Raw genomic sequence first — 13,247 nt, 5'->3', positions numbered from 1 at the left:
CAAAATAGTAAAACTGAGTTGAGAACATAGCCATTTCAATCTTCAAGTGTACATGCAAGACTCTTTTCTGATCCTCTGACATGGACACGGAGAAAAAGTGATAATTTTCCGATGTCAGGAATGACTTTAGGAAACACTGACATGTTTTACTTTAACGGCATGCATCCACTGACTTGTGTCAGTAAACCCAGAGAGTCTAAAATGCTTTGTTTCTGCTCATGTGGAGTACAAACACCCCACAGTTTCCTCAACAGAGCACATCACTGCTTGTGTGACTGTTGGCTATAAAACACAGGAGTCTTTTACTTCATGCAGCATGATTCTGGAATCAATGTGAACCTAAATTAACCTCATGATGAGCCTATTTAATTCTTCCGCCTTCCGCAAGACAGTGCTCCAAAGGAGAAGAAAAAGCAAAAATAATTTCTGCTGATGTACCATTTTGACATGTCACAGTGGAAAATGTACCGATGTGAAGAAAAATAAAATGTCTAAATTCCCTCCACTTTAACAATCATTAGTTTTACCAGCAACTTTTTTTTTACTGAAAAACAATCGTAATCTTTAAGCCTATCACACATATTATTGCTGAATTTACTAATTTGCCCCCTACAAGTTAGAGGAAACTTTATATTTGAAGCATACGAAGATGTCCTGTTCATTAACAGGCGACAGCAGCCCTGTGATCCAGTCCATAAAAGACACTGTTGTGTTTTTATGACCCACATTCAGGTTGTGACCTGCCAGTTAGACACTGACCTACATTGAGTTTACAGACAAATTTCATTGAACACTAGAGTGTGTAGAGTTAGCTATACGGTTGTTTAAGAGCTGCATACCATCACACAAAACCTCAGCACAGTATTTGACAGAACCTTTTGATCATTAGTGGTCTTGAATTTACAGTTTATAAAACAGCCAGCTAGGAAATAATATAATATCAATGTAAAAAGAAGTTTAATATATTTATGTATTGTGAAAAAAACACTTGTGAGACACAACACATGTATTTTGTTTGGCCTCAGATGTTTCTGTTTTTAAGTGTTTGTAGTTTTCTGTCCACAAAGAGTTGTTAAAATGACAATTAATCTTCAACATTCACTCAGGAGCAAAGCTTAATTTTTATTTATCCGACATTTTATCCAGATAATAACCTATATCCACTGATTTTAAACTTTAACTTAACAGTAACCAAATATTACGCCACAAACGCCTTAAAAATACCAAAATTGTTTATTTGGTCTTTTAATATGGAACAAAAAGCACTTTAAAAAAATAAATGTCCATAACTTCGTCCCTGCATCACCATCTTCACATGCAGCATCACTCCTCTATGTCCCAGCATATCAAACTGTCTTTGTCCCCTGGAGAGCTGTTACCTGGGACAGCATTGGACAGATCAGATGGTTGGAGCTGCAGGATTCACTGTGTTTTACTATGGGATGTAAAGACAGTCACAGTGTGTCCCCTCGTGGGTGGAAGTCATCTACTTAAACTGATTGTCAATGAGTGTCCCTTTCATCTTGGCCTTCTTGGCCTCTAGCTCAGCCAGCTCCTGCAGCCTCCTCTTGCTCATGCCCTTCCTCTCCAGCTGCTTCTCGATCACCTTGGCGTTCTGCGCGTACGAGTCCGCCACCTCCCTGGCCTCGATCTCCTCCTCCTCCTCGTCTATGGTGGAAACAGTGACGGAGCTGAACTTGCCCATGTCCTTGGTCCGCTTGGTCATCATCACGCGGACTTTCTTGGGAGCCTCCGGCTGCTTCTGGTAGTACACGCTGGTGTTACCGAAGCCCTGTCCGAACTTGACCACGGATCCTTCCACTATGAAGGTGGCGGGGCTGTTTTTCCCCTGGTGCTGGTAGAAGAGCAGCAGGCCACACTTACCGCACTTCTTGCGGTACTGCCTCTCGATGCCCTCGGCTCTCTTGACGTACGTGTTCTCGTCGTCCTCAACGTTGCAGAACTTGTGGGCATGTTTGGCCGCGTCGATGACCCGGGCCCGGTCCCGCGGCCTCATAGGCAACTTCTCCAGCTGGCAGTCCAGCACCAGGACCATCTGCCCGCACAGGCAGTAGTAGACATGGAGAGGCTTCTCTCCGTCATCGTACTCCTCTCTGTCTCTGGTGTCCGAGCACACGACACTTCTGGACACGACTTTCGGCATGTTCGCACGAATATAAGAGTTTTAATGAAACGTTAGGTTAGTTAAACGCAGCTACTGAGTCGCCATGACGACGAAAAGAACAAGATTTTAAGTAAACGAAAATGTGTCCTCAACACAGCAACAACGCAATACTTCCGGTGTGCGTCACTATTACCGTACCCACAGTGTCTCTTTTTTGTTCCCGCCTGATGGAAAAGTTCCGTCTTGTTGCAAGCTCGTGAAATGTCCATATATTTGGGAATGTTGAGCGAGCAAATGTTTTCCTGTTTTCTTTTTATTGTTATTAGAACTTGTGCTTTTAATCAGATAATTCAGTTAGGAATGTTGAGCCAGCAGGGTACTCAACATTTTGCCTTTGATGTGGGTTTGATCTAAAGTACTAACTTACTCTCTTAAATGTCAGAACCATCTTTAATATTTCAAATGTAAAAATAAAAGTAGTTTATACTTTCTAAAATAGCAATGCAGATTTTCCATCCCTGTAATCTTTATTTTTCAGCACATAGCTGGGAATGTCAAGTCTTTATGAAAAAAAAAATACAAAGCTCAGAAATGGAAACATAACTCACTGTCCCTCCAAAACTCATTCTGAATACAAGATGGTCACAGCAGGTTTTTAAAACCCCAGTCTGCCATGGACCCTTGTTTTGGTGCTTTTAATATACATGTCCTTGTTTTTAAATAGGAAAACAAGGCTAGTTTTCATAGCTTGGCTTTGGCACAATACTAGTTGCCAGCCAGGAGGTTAGGAACTGAGGAAGCAGCATGTTGAGCTTTGAACTCTTTGTGTTTGTTGAAATATTCCAATATCACTAGTTTGTAATAGAGTTGTGCCTCTTTTCACACAACCTTTGGTGTGATGAGCAGGCAACATAGATGAATGTTTTAAAATCAGACCCAGCAAGGCTGTAATCAGCTAGATTTCAAAGTCAATTGACACAGTATATGACCTTTTAGTACAGAAACTGTAGGTTTTGCACACATGTACTAAAGTAATGGCATCATTAAGATGAGATTCAATGACAGAGCAAGTTTTGAGCAGAATTCTACTTTCAAGTTGAGCAACTTTTCCAGCTTGGTGCTGTACACTTTAGATTGTGTGATCTAATAGGCTAGAGTTGAAATTGCAGACAAATGCACATTTTGCCTGCTTTCGCGCTCAAACTTGGGAAATAAATGGAAACCAACACCACAGCAGTGATTTTACAGCATTGAGTTAACATTTATTCATTAGGACAGATACAAAAGACTTCCATTTACAGACAATTTAAGACTACAAATCAGGAGGTCACACATGGGGGGCAGAGGCTGCCAGTGGTGCAGGCTCACTCCTGACAGCAGGTCTTGTCGCATGTCTTCCCTTTGCAGACGCAGCCAGAGGCGCACTTACTGCAGCCAGATGGGCAGCATGAGCAGCAGCCTGCAAGGTCAAAACATCCTTCAGTTACAGACCAGTGATAAATTAAACAGATTAAAGACTTGACTTCTTCATCACCTAACAATGAACTGGTTGGGTGCAGAGAATACATTCAAAGAAAATGGTTCAGGATCAAGAAAGACTTAATTAGCTTAACTTTGAAGAATGGGTGAAACATCACATTAGTAATTTTAGTTTTTACACCTACACATCAGCAAATTAGGCTAATCGGAGGCACCTGTGCAGGTTCCTACCTTTAATTTAATGGACAACCTGATTAAACAAACTGGCAATCCAGTGTCTTAAATGAAACACACGAGTGATTTCCAATAATTAACTAGAGATTAGAGATTAAACAACCAAATTAAATGTTGCATCCCTTAGCCAGACTGATGTACGCAGTTGATGTGTTTTTCCAATGATGTGGGCACTTACTCTTCTTGCAGGTAGTGCAGGTGCAGTTGGTGCAAGTGCAGTTTGCTCCGCAGTTGCAGTTTCCAGCTACACATTAAAAAATAAATGTAGAACGGTTATAAAAAAAAAAAAACAGTTCAGACACAGACAATCATACAGTGACAAAGAGAATAAAAACACTTACTCTTGGAGCATTCGCAGGGGTCCATCTCTGACAGTAGAGGTCAAGTTCTTCCTTTCTTTCTCTGAAGGATGTGATGAGTAGAGGAGTCAGTGTTTTGATGTGAGTTGGAGCAGAGCGGCTCTTTTATAGGAGCCCTGGCAACAACAGTGCCGTGTGCAAACGCATGCCTGTCACGCGCGCTCACGCTGCACGCCCGCACGTAGTCGATGATTACAAAGAGGTTTGTGCACACGACACACGTTGGTGTCGCTGCCGTGGAGACGGGAGCACAGGCAGGTTCCCACATCAGGAGGATGCGAAGTGTCGTCTGAAAATTACATAAGACCCCCAGACACACACCCACACACACCACCACCCCTCTCTAGAACAGGAATATTAATGTGTTTACAGAAAAACGACCTTATATAAGGGAATATAGTTTACTAAAGTTCATTTGTAATGAAGACAAAATATCATCATGTGTTTTCATATTATTATTTCACATGTGTGGTAACAGATAGATAGATAGATAGATAGATAGATAGATAGATAGATAGATAGTGGATAGATAGATCCAATGTTGACAATGTCAATTTGCCCACTGCGGGACTAATAAAGGATGATCTTATGTTATCTTATCTTTATTTATAAAAACACATTTAAGTTGCACCAAAGGGCTGTACAGTTTAAAATCTGTAAGTACATTAAAATAGACATAAGAACATACAATAAAACAACACAAACATGAGAACACCCACAAAATTAGTCAAACCAAATGTGATAGATAGTTTATTTCAAACATGTTAATCATTTACTATGACAACACATTTCCATTCTACTACTTTATCCCATCACCAAATAAATAAATAGTATTTTATATACAACACAAGAATATGTCTGGCTTTAAACAAGACCATTCCTATCACTGTTATGGTTGAGTTAAAGGGATAGCAGTGTTTGTTTGTTTTTAAAAAGTGGGATTGTATATATTATGGAAGCAGTCACTGGACTGAAATACGGCGGCAGGGTTTGTGATGCCGGTCGCAATCAGCAGTGCTGTTGCTAAATACACAGATTCCTCTGTTAAATATTGAGATTTTAGACATTTCCCTGGTAATTGTTGGGGATTAACCCATGTTTTTAGGATTGGATAGGATTTTCAACTGATCTACAGTTCGGCATTGTTTGGCTTGTTTCTTGTGTCGGACGTCTCTTCCTGTAACGGCACTCTGACCAATCAGTGCCGAGGCGGTGGAAACACACCATTAGCTTCAAACTTTAAAAATATTGACAAAGCTAAAGCCTATATTTTTATACATACATTTAAAAAATAGTTACAGTTTAAACTATATAATCTTATTTGATCTTGGTTGAAAGGTAAGGTTAGGTTTCATTCACCATAATCCTGTAGTCAGTATATGAGCATATTATGTGTTAACTTTTAGATATTTAATCATACATCAATACAACAATTTTACAATTTTTAATATTTAGAAAACGCCCAAACATTTTTAGAAAACTTTTCTTTTCTTGTCTTGTCTTTTCTTTTCATACCACTCCTCCTCATCATCATCACGTGTTAAACCACCACGCCTGTAAAAATGCTCGCCAGTTTGGGCCCGTGTGACTGTGCACACGGCTTGTTGTTGTTGTTGTTCCTGGGCTTCTTCTTTTTTCTTCTCTTTTTTCCCCTCCCGCAGTTTTGCACACGGCTCTCGTGTAAACACAACCATTGTAGTATGCTGCCTTCATGTACCGAGTGCTTTAGAGGATTTTTTTTTACATTTCCGAGCAGTGCGCAAATGAGAATCTCATTTTGTACAATTTCACACACATACCACACAATAGATTCTTAAAGTAAATTCCACTTATTATTAATATTTTTACTGAAACCACTGATATAAATTAATTGCAGAATCGACAATTTAATCATCTCCATGTTGCCTTGAATCCAGTGGAGATAATCTATTGATATCCTCAGCAAGTACAATGACAAAACGTATGTATGTTTATATGTTATTGTTTGTAGTGTCAGTGTGTTTTGCACTAATTTCTCTCTGATGTAGGAGCTTGTGTTTGGCACCTGAAGGCAACACTGTGCCCTGTGTATATTTTGCGCCCGCCACGTCTGTGTTGTGAAAGGCTTTCCCACACTCTTTATTCACTCGTGTGCACGTAAATGACACAGAAGCAGCTGAGTCACTGTCGGATGTAACTAGTGCAAACCCCACAGTGAAACGAGTGAAAACAGAGGCACGTGGAGCTGTAAAACTGCATTTTTATAGTGTACGGTTATATATGTATATAAGATTATAATTATAAGAATAATTGTTGTGCTGTTAAAATCTTATTAAGTAGGTCAGTGACTATATTATTTTTCAGGGGCCAGGTCAAAACACGTTCAAGTTCATTTTTAAAATTCAAGATACAAAAATTACACAAAAATAAGAGACCCAATGTCATTAAATTGGTGATTTAGGAGAACAACAAACATGTTTAGAGTCGAACCACAGACACAGATTTAAGGTCATGTGGTGTTTATGGTGAATTATTTAGACACCCATACCCAGTTTGAGTCCTATAGCATAGACACTTAATCACAATAGCATTAATGTGTAAATTAATCCATCCGTTTAAACAAGTGACAATTTGGCTAATATATATATATGAAATCGTTTTTTTTGTTTGATGTTAACTTGAAAGTTCTATATCTGGGATCTTTGTTGTAATAATTAACTCTGGGTGGCTTCACAGACAGTCATAGATGACTACTGTGAGGGAACTGCACACTGCACTGGGACATGCTGTTTGTGTCAGACAACTGTAGAGGGAGACATGGAAGCACGTTTACACTACTTGAAAAATAAGTCAGGCATGTTTATGACTTACTATCTCATGATTATGAGCTACTATCTCATAGTTATGACTTACTATCTCATAATTATTAGATACCTTCTCTTAATTATGACTTACTATCTCATATTATTTCATTATTATTCCTTATGTTGTGGGGACCTAAATCTGTTTACACAGTCACATTATGGGGACTCAAAAATCAAGACCCCATAATGTAAAGGTGTGGATTATTTATTTTTTTTTTAAAGTTAAACTGATGTTAGTTTAAGGTTAGGGCACTAGTTATTATGGTTAAGGTTAAAGTAAGTCTACAGGAAAATAATGTAAGTCACTGAAATGTCCTCTGAAGTCATGGAAACCTGTGTGTGAGTGAGTGAGTGAGTGAGTGAATGAATGTGTGTGTGTGTGTGTAAAGGCCATCCAGCTCAGGGGAAACATGATCCTTCAGCACAGCCTGTGCAACAGTAAAATCTGAAAACTATATTTGAAACGAGTTGTGTGCATGTGTTGGATGTGTTCAGATGTGTCCTGAATGTGACTATAAAGACATCATTTACTCTTGGATTACATGAGATCAAATACGCTGTCTGCCAGTGGGGGAAAAAAATCTGCAGTTTTCTGAAAGTGCACTGAAATGAGCAGGAAAAGAGTGGAAGCTGAAGTCCTGGCGTTGTCACTGAGCTGCTTGTTATTTGCAAGCCGGGATCATGTTCCACTGGACTCACATCTGTGTCTGTGGGGATCTTACGAGCATATACTCAAAAAGCACAGACTAGCCTCTCTCTGAATCCATACATGCCTTCTGGGAAACGTGTCGGACTGCATGGTCACTTCATATGTCAAATGTGTATCTATACTGACCATGTGCTCTGTGTCACATAGCAAACACTGGAGGACATGCCGTGTGTGAAGAAGAAGAACTTGTCTTCTCTCTAAGGAGGTCCTCACTAAAATCTGACACCTGGACCTGGTCCTATGTAGCAGGTTGGTTAATATACGGTTTATTTGTAAATAGTTCTTGTGATTTGTTTTCCAGCAAAGGTACAGAACTGTGTTATTCTGGTTCTTTTTTTCTGATTTTAATGTTCACTGCAGGAAAATACCAATCGTTTTAAATTATTATTATTTTTCTTCACTTAGAGGACAATGTATAAAAAGGGAATGCATCACTTGGAAAAACCTGTTATCGTGTTTTATCACACCAATTGTATGGTAATAGTGGCGTGTCATGGTTGACCACAGTCTGATGGGGGCTTCTAATCAAATAAATGAAACAATGCAATTTAAACAGCTTCTGATAACTACAGTACTCAAGTCAGGACTTTGGTCTCTGTCACTTCTGTAGCAGCACATTTAAAACAGTGTTCTCTCAAAGAAGCTAAATTAAGAGAAGCAGAATTAACCTTGAAAAGCTTCAGTATTTTGCTGTTTTTGGACAGACACCATTTTTAACAGGTCGGTGAAAATATCTTTTATTTGGTGGAAAACCCCTTTGAGTGAGGTAGGTGAGAAACAACAAGCTTTTTGGGTTAGACCTGCTGGATTTATAATCCTTTGCAACCTTTATGTGATGTTGTTTTGCCTTATAATTAGAATTTCCTGAACTTACTTTGTTCTTTTTCATCATGCACTGATTAGTTTTTCTCTCACACAGACGTGGGCATTATTGTGGCGGTGAAGACATATATTTCAACTGCTTTGAACAGATTTTGCCATGGATCGTGTACTGAGCATAGCCGACCATTACGTCTTCACGCCGTACGTTTATCCAGCCTCGTGGCCCGAGGATGAAGCTCTGCGTCAGATCATCAGCCTGTGGGTGTTGACCACCCTGGGAGCAGAGCTGATTTACCTGGGCTTTGGTGCTCTGAACTTCTATTGTGTGTTCGATCATACGCTGATGAAACATCCACAGTTTCTTAAGGTAGGCTGTGAAATGGACAAGGCATGAGTTAAAAACAGTGAACCTATTGGTTGTTTCAACTAGAAGCATGGGATTGTTCTTCTCTCTTAAATCTCTTATATCATGTCTCTGATTGAACAACAGAACCAGGTCAGACAAGAAATCCAGTTAGGAGTTGCCGCCATCTTCTGGATGAGCTTCCCCACAGTAGCCCTTTTCTTCTGCGAGGTCAGGGGATTCAGCAAACTTTATGACAACTTCAGTGAATCCTCGCTGGGTGAGAAAACTCAAAATCCTACAAGCCAGACCATGAGTTCATGTAGATTTCATGTAGATTTTAGGTGATTTAAAGTGAACATGAAAGTTAACAGAAAAGCAAAACTGATTAATTGACCACCCAACTGGAAATTTCATACGATGACAGCTTGAAAAAATAACAAGTCCCGATGAGACTCATTTGTGCACTGGTTTGTCTGTTTCAGGCTGGCCTGGAGTCTTCCTGAGCGTCGCTGGATTCTTGTTCTTCACTGATATGTGCATCTACTGGATTCACCGGTGCATGCACCATAGGAGCATTTACAAGGTGAGCTTCAAGGGAGAGGGAAAGCTCAGAATCAAACAGCAGACGGGCAGGTAAATGTTACAGTGACTACCAAGTAGCAAGACATTATCTTGGGGACATGGTGAGGATCAAAATAGAAAGGCAGATTGAAGCTTGAACTTTACTTTTATTATATAACTGTGACCACGTTGCTTACATGGTGTGTTTAACCCCCACAAACTTGCACCTAAAACTGTCACCATCTGTGTTTCTCCCCCTCAGCAATTACATAAGCAGCACCACATATTCAAGATCCCTACGCCATTTGCCAGCCATGCCTTCCACCCAATAGATGGCTTCCTGCAGAGCTTACCCTACCACGTCTACCCTTTCATCTTCCCACTCCACAAGGTGATGGCAACACTGTCATTCTTTTCAAAATATCTGGGTGTTAGACCAATGGTTTAGGTAGTATTTTAAGTTAGGAGTACACTATCACGGATGAAAATGAATCTTTCAAACCATTGTTAGGGAAAAACATCATGACTGAGGAGCCTAGGTTCTATCGGTTTGCATTAGTTATGTTCCAAGGTCCAGTGTGTAGGAGTTGGTGACTCCTCCACTCACCCCTCCCTTTCCCAAGCACAACGGGGGAACTACGGTGTCTTTTGCATGACAAAAACATCCATTTGTGCTGCTGTAGAACAGTGCAGCGCAAAACACTGTCAACTGTAGAGCAATGCCTAAAGTGCAAGGTTATAAAAGGTTAATTCCAAGGCTACGAAACTCAAACTATTTATAAAATAAAGTGCTTACACACTTACAATGCAATTTCTGCAAATATACCCCTTCTAAGGCCCCCTTCACACCTGACATTAAAATGAGATTTCTGTAATCTGATTGCAATCGGACAGCGATCCCCTGCTTCCAAAGCAAAGAGGAGTCCATACAACAGTGCAACTTCACCTGTATCTATAATTGTTGATGCTGATATGACAACACATAGAATGTGACGCTGTAGTCTGCTACATATCTGCTGGATATCTTTGAAGACATGAGATCTTGATGTGAACACTGGAGACACATGTTAATACCATGTGGTGAATCACAGAAAACGCACTGTAATGCCAGGTGAAAGGGGGCCTAAATCTTAGTAGATCTTTAATCTATTTATGACTTAAAAGACTGTGACAATGAATGTGGACACATGTTGATGACATATGTCAGCATTCACATTACATCAGAAAATGTTGAAATATTTTTTAAATAACATTTGGGATTTTGACATTGCAGGTCGTCTACCTCTCACTCTTTGTTTTTGTCAACATTTGGACAATTTCCATACATGACGGAGACTACCGTATCCCGGGCTGCCTGATAAGTCTAATTAACGGTGCTCCTCACCATGTAGACCATCACCTCTACTTCTACTACAACTATGGACAATACTTCACACTCTGGGATCGCCTAGGGGGCTCATACCGACACCCCTCAGCCCTTGTCGGGAAGGGGCCACATGACCATGTCCGGAAGGTCATGGCCAACTCTGCAAAGACAGAGTGATTGTGGGACCTGCATTCATACTTCTTAGGGAGAAAACTTGTAAAATAATCATGTGCCATTCAAAGCAAGGTTTGGCAAAGGAAGGCGTTTTGCTGCAAGTGTTCGAAATAGTAAGATGTGAAATTCAGGTGAGGAGCTGTATGTTTCATACTTGTCCAGTTGTAATGCAGTTCGGGGAGTGAGATGAATTGAGGATTTGTCTGGAAGCGGTTGTAACTACAGTTCTCAGTCTTTCAGCTTCCAATGCTGGGTGTGTTTTCATGAAGGCTCTGCAGGGCGAGGTCTGTCCACTTCATCTCCTGTTCTTTCACAGACTCGGTGGATCCTCCATTGTCCTGCTCAGCCTCTGGCAGTTCACTCTAATTAAAGAATGAAAAAGACAGGATGCCATGAGAAAGAGTATGATATTAAATCTATCTCAGTTTACTCTATGCTGTATCAGTATGATGGCATAAACAAGTATGATTTTACCAAAGTGAGAGCTTATAAAGTCAGGTTCAGATTAATTGTAGATGTATTGAGACTGACTGAGCATTTACGTGTCTAGAGTTGAGCAACAAGACAATAAATCTTTTATTTGTTATTGTCACGTCTGTTCACTATATTTTCAATACATTTGTGCAACTCTAGTACCAAATGAGAGCAAACTTTTGTTTGCTTCATCCTTTTCATCATTTGTCTTATCCTGTGGTGTAGGGCTGCAACTAACCATTATTTTCATAACCGATTATTTTCTCGAATAATCAAGTACTTGTTTGGGCTATCAAATGACAGACCTCAAAATGATGATGTTCTCAAAGGTCTTATTTTGTCCACAAACCAACATGATTCAATTTTACCGATTTCTTTCTTTCTGAAAATATGGATATAATATATATGGATGCTGAAAAACCCGAGGCGATTAATAATTGATTAATTGACGAATTATATTGACATATTTACGACTGTTGTAAAGTACCTTTTGTTATTCCCCTCTATTAATACATTTTGATGACATTTTAATGGACCAAACGATTAATCGAGAAAATAATTGGCAGATTCGATTATAAAAAACAATCGTTAGTTACTGCCCTAGACACATATGATATGGTGTGAATGAACTCCAAAACTAAATCTCTTCTCAAACAACAAGACGTCCTTGCACCTGAGTGTAAACACTGAACATTAGCGGAAATTTCGTGCTCATATTTTAACGCCAGAGTGTACCAGAGGGATGGTGACATCTTCATACGGCAGCTTGTCTTCCCTCCAGGCGTCGTCAGTGAGGTCCAGGACTCTTCCGTCTCTTTGGATTTCGCTGTCCATCCTCTTAACAGGACCACAGTTCACTAACTGCAACTCACTGTGGAATAGGGTGGAGGAAGCGGCCAATCAAAGTCCAGAGCTGCACTAAAAACGCGTAGAGTTAGCCGAGCATTAACGGCAGTAACACCAAGTTCACCACAGTGTGAACGATGGAATTCGAAATTAGAATAGTTGTTAGTTATTCGACAAAGCAGGCGCGGTAGAAACACGTAATCATTTGGCGCTTGTTAATGACGTAAACAACGCTGGCTGTTCTTCTCTGGCGGTTGGCAGTCAACGTTTTGATGCATTGCCGCCACCAACTGGTATGGAGTGTGCATCAACACGTTACACGATAGTGACTTTTCTGAGAGGGGTTTAAAAAACATTGTGAATAGGCAGCTTTTCCCCAATAGCACACATATATTTTTATTTACCCTCAGAATAGCTGAGTTCTGTGGTACATGTACTACCAGTGGTACAGCAAGCTTTCCTCTGGTGGTAAAATCTGAAATACTGTTCTACCATGAATCAGAGTGGAGTTGAGGAATGTGTAGAAAATAGAAACAAATAACAATAGGGTAATTAATTATTTATGTAAATAATAATATAGAGTCACCTTATCTCTTGCTCCATCTTTATCTAATTTCACTATACCAGTGTGTGAAGTATATGTGAGGTTAAGGAGGATGAGAGAGCAAATTATATTATTGGGAAAAAATTTGCCTCTTGTGAAATGTGTAAAGTGTAACTTCAAAAGCTCAATATTTTCTCAGGTAGTACTTGGTGTAAAATGTTTGAGAACCACTGGCTTGAACATATACAAAACATATACATAGCAGAGAACTAAAAACTATTTGTATTTAAGAATATACAAATACAATAATCTATCAATAATCTAATCCAATACAGTCTAGCATTTGTTTTCATATTGTTGGGCTG

The 13,247-nt window shown here is 39.7% G+C and overlaps 4 protein-coding genes across 9 annotated transcripts; 1 reads left to right on the top strand and 3 right to left on the bottom strand.

Moving 5' to 3' along the window:
• Positions 1-1,214: 1,214 nt before the first annotated feature.
• On the bottom strand, positions 1,215-2,345 carry steep1 (STING1 ER exit protein 1). The gene has a single exon (XM_058645755.1). The coding sequence runs from the start codon at positions 2,162-2,164 to the stop codon at positions 1,487-1,489; it is 678 nt and encodes a 225-aa protein (XP_058501738.1). The 5' UTR covers positions 2,165-2,345; the 3' UTR covers positions 1,215-1,486.
• Positions 2,346-3,362: 1,017 nt separating this feature from the next.
• Positions 3,363-4,340, bottom strand: mt2 (metallothionein 2). Its single transcript, XM_058645770.1, has 3 exons — positions 4,180-4,340; positions 4,017-4,082; positions 3,363-3,584 (listed from the first exon to the last, which is right to left on the bottom strand). Exons 1-3 carry the CDS (start codon positions 4,202-4,204, stop codon positions 3,490-3,492), a joined length of 186 nt encoding a protein of 61 aa, XP_058501753.1. The 5' UTR covers positions 4,205-4,340; the 3' UTR covers positions 3,363-3,489.
• Positions 4,341-7,694: 3,354 nt separating this feature from the next.
• On the top strand, positions 7,695-11,021 carry LOC131469757 (lathosterol oxidase-like). 6 transcript variants are annotated; one of them, XM_058645062.1, is made up of 6 exons: positions 7,695-7,998; positions 8,721-8,938; positions 9,062-9,194; positions 9,400-9,500; positions 9,741-9,869; positions 10,752-11,021. In XM_058645062.1, the coding sequence occupies exons 2-6, from the start codon at positions 8,729-8,731 to the stop codon at positions 11,019-11,021; spliced, it is 843 nt and encodes a 280-aa protein (XP_058501045.1). In that variant the 5' UTR covers positions 7,695-7,998; positions 8,721-8,728. The 6 variants fall into 6 exon arrangements, with proteins under 6 accessions (XP_058501045.1, XP_058501042.1, XP_058501044.1 ...); XM_058645059.1 differs by having other exon boundaries at positions 7,700-7,998; positions 8,669-8,938; XM_058645061.1 differs by lacking the exon at positions 7,695-7,998 and adding an exon at positions 8,141-8,469.
• anapc13 (anaphase promoting complex subunit 13) lies at positions 9,626-12,550 on the bottom strand. Its single transcript, XM_058645063.1, has 2 exons — positions 12,228-12,550; positions 9,626-11,380 (listed from the first exon to the last, which is right to left on the bottom strand). The coding sequence occupies exons 1-2, from the start codon at positions 12,324-12,326 to the stop codon at positions 11,255-11,257; spliced, it is 225 nt and encodes a 74-aa protein (XP_058501046.1). The 5' UTR covers positions 12,327-12,550; the 3' UTR covers positions 9,626-11,254.
• Positions 12,551-13,247: the final 697 nt, after the last annotated feature.

The sequence above is a fragment of the Solea solea genome, chromosome 12 (genome assembly GCF_958295425.1).
Source record: "Solea solea chromosome 12, fSolSol10.1, whole genome shotgun sequence".
NCBI lineage: Eukaryota > Metazoa > Chordata > Actinopteri > Pleuronectiformes > Soleidae > Solea > Solea solea.
The sequence above is the reverse complement of the archived record's forward strand: the minus strand, read 5'-3'. Positions and strand labels throughout refer to the sequence as shown.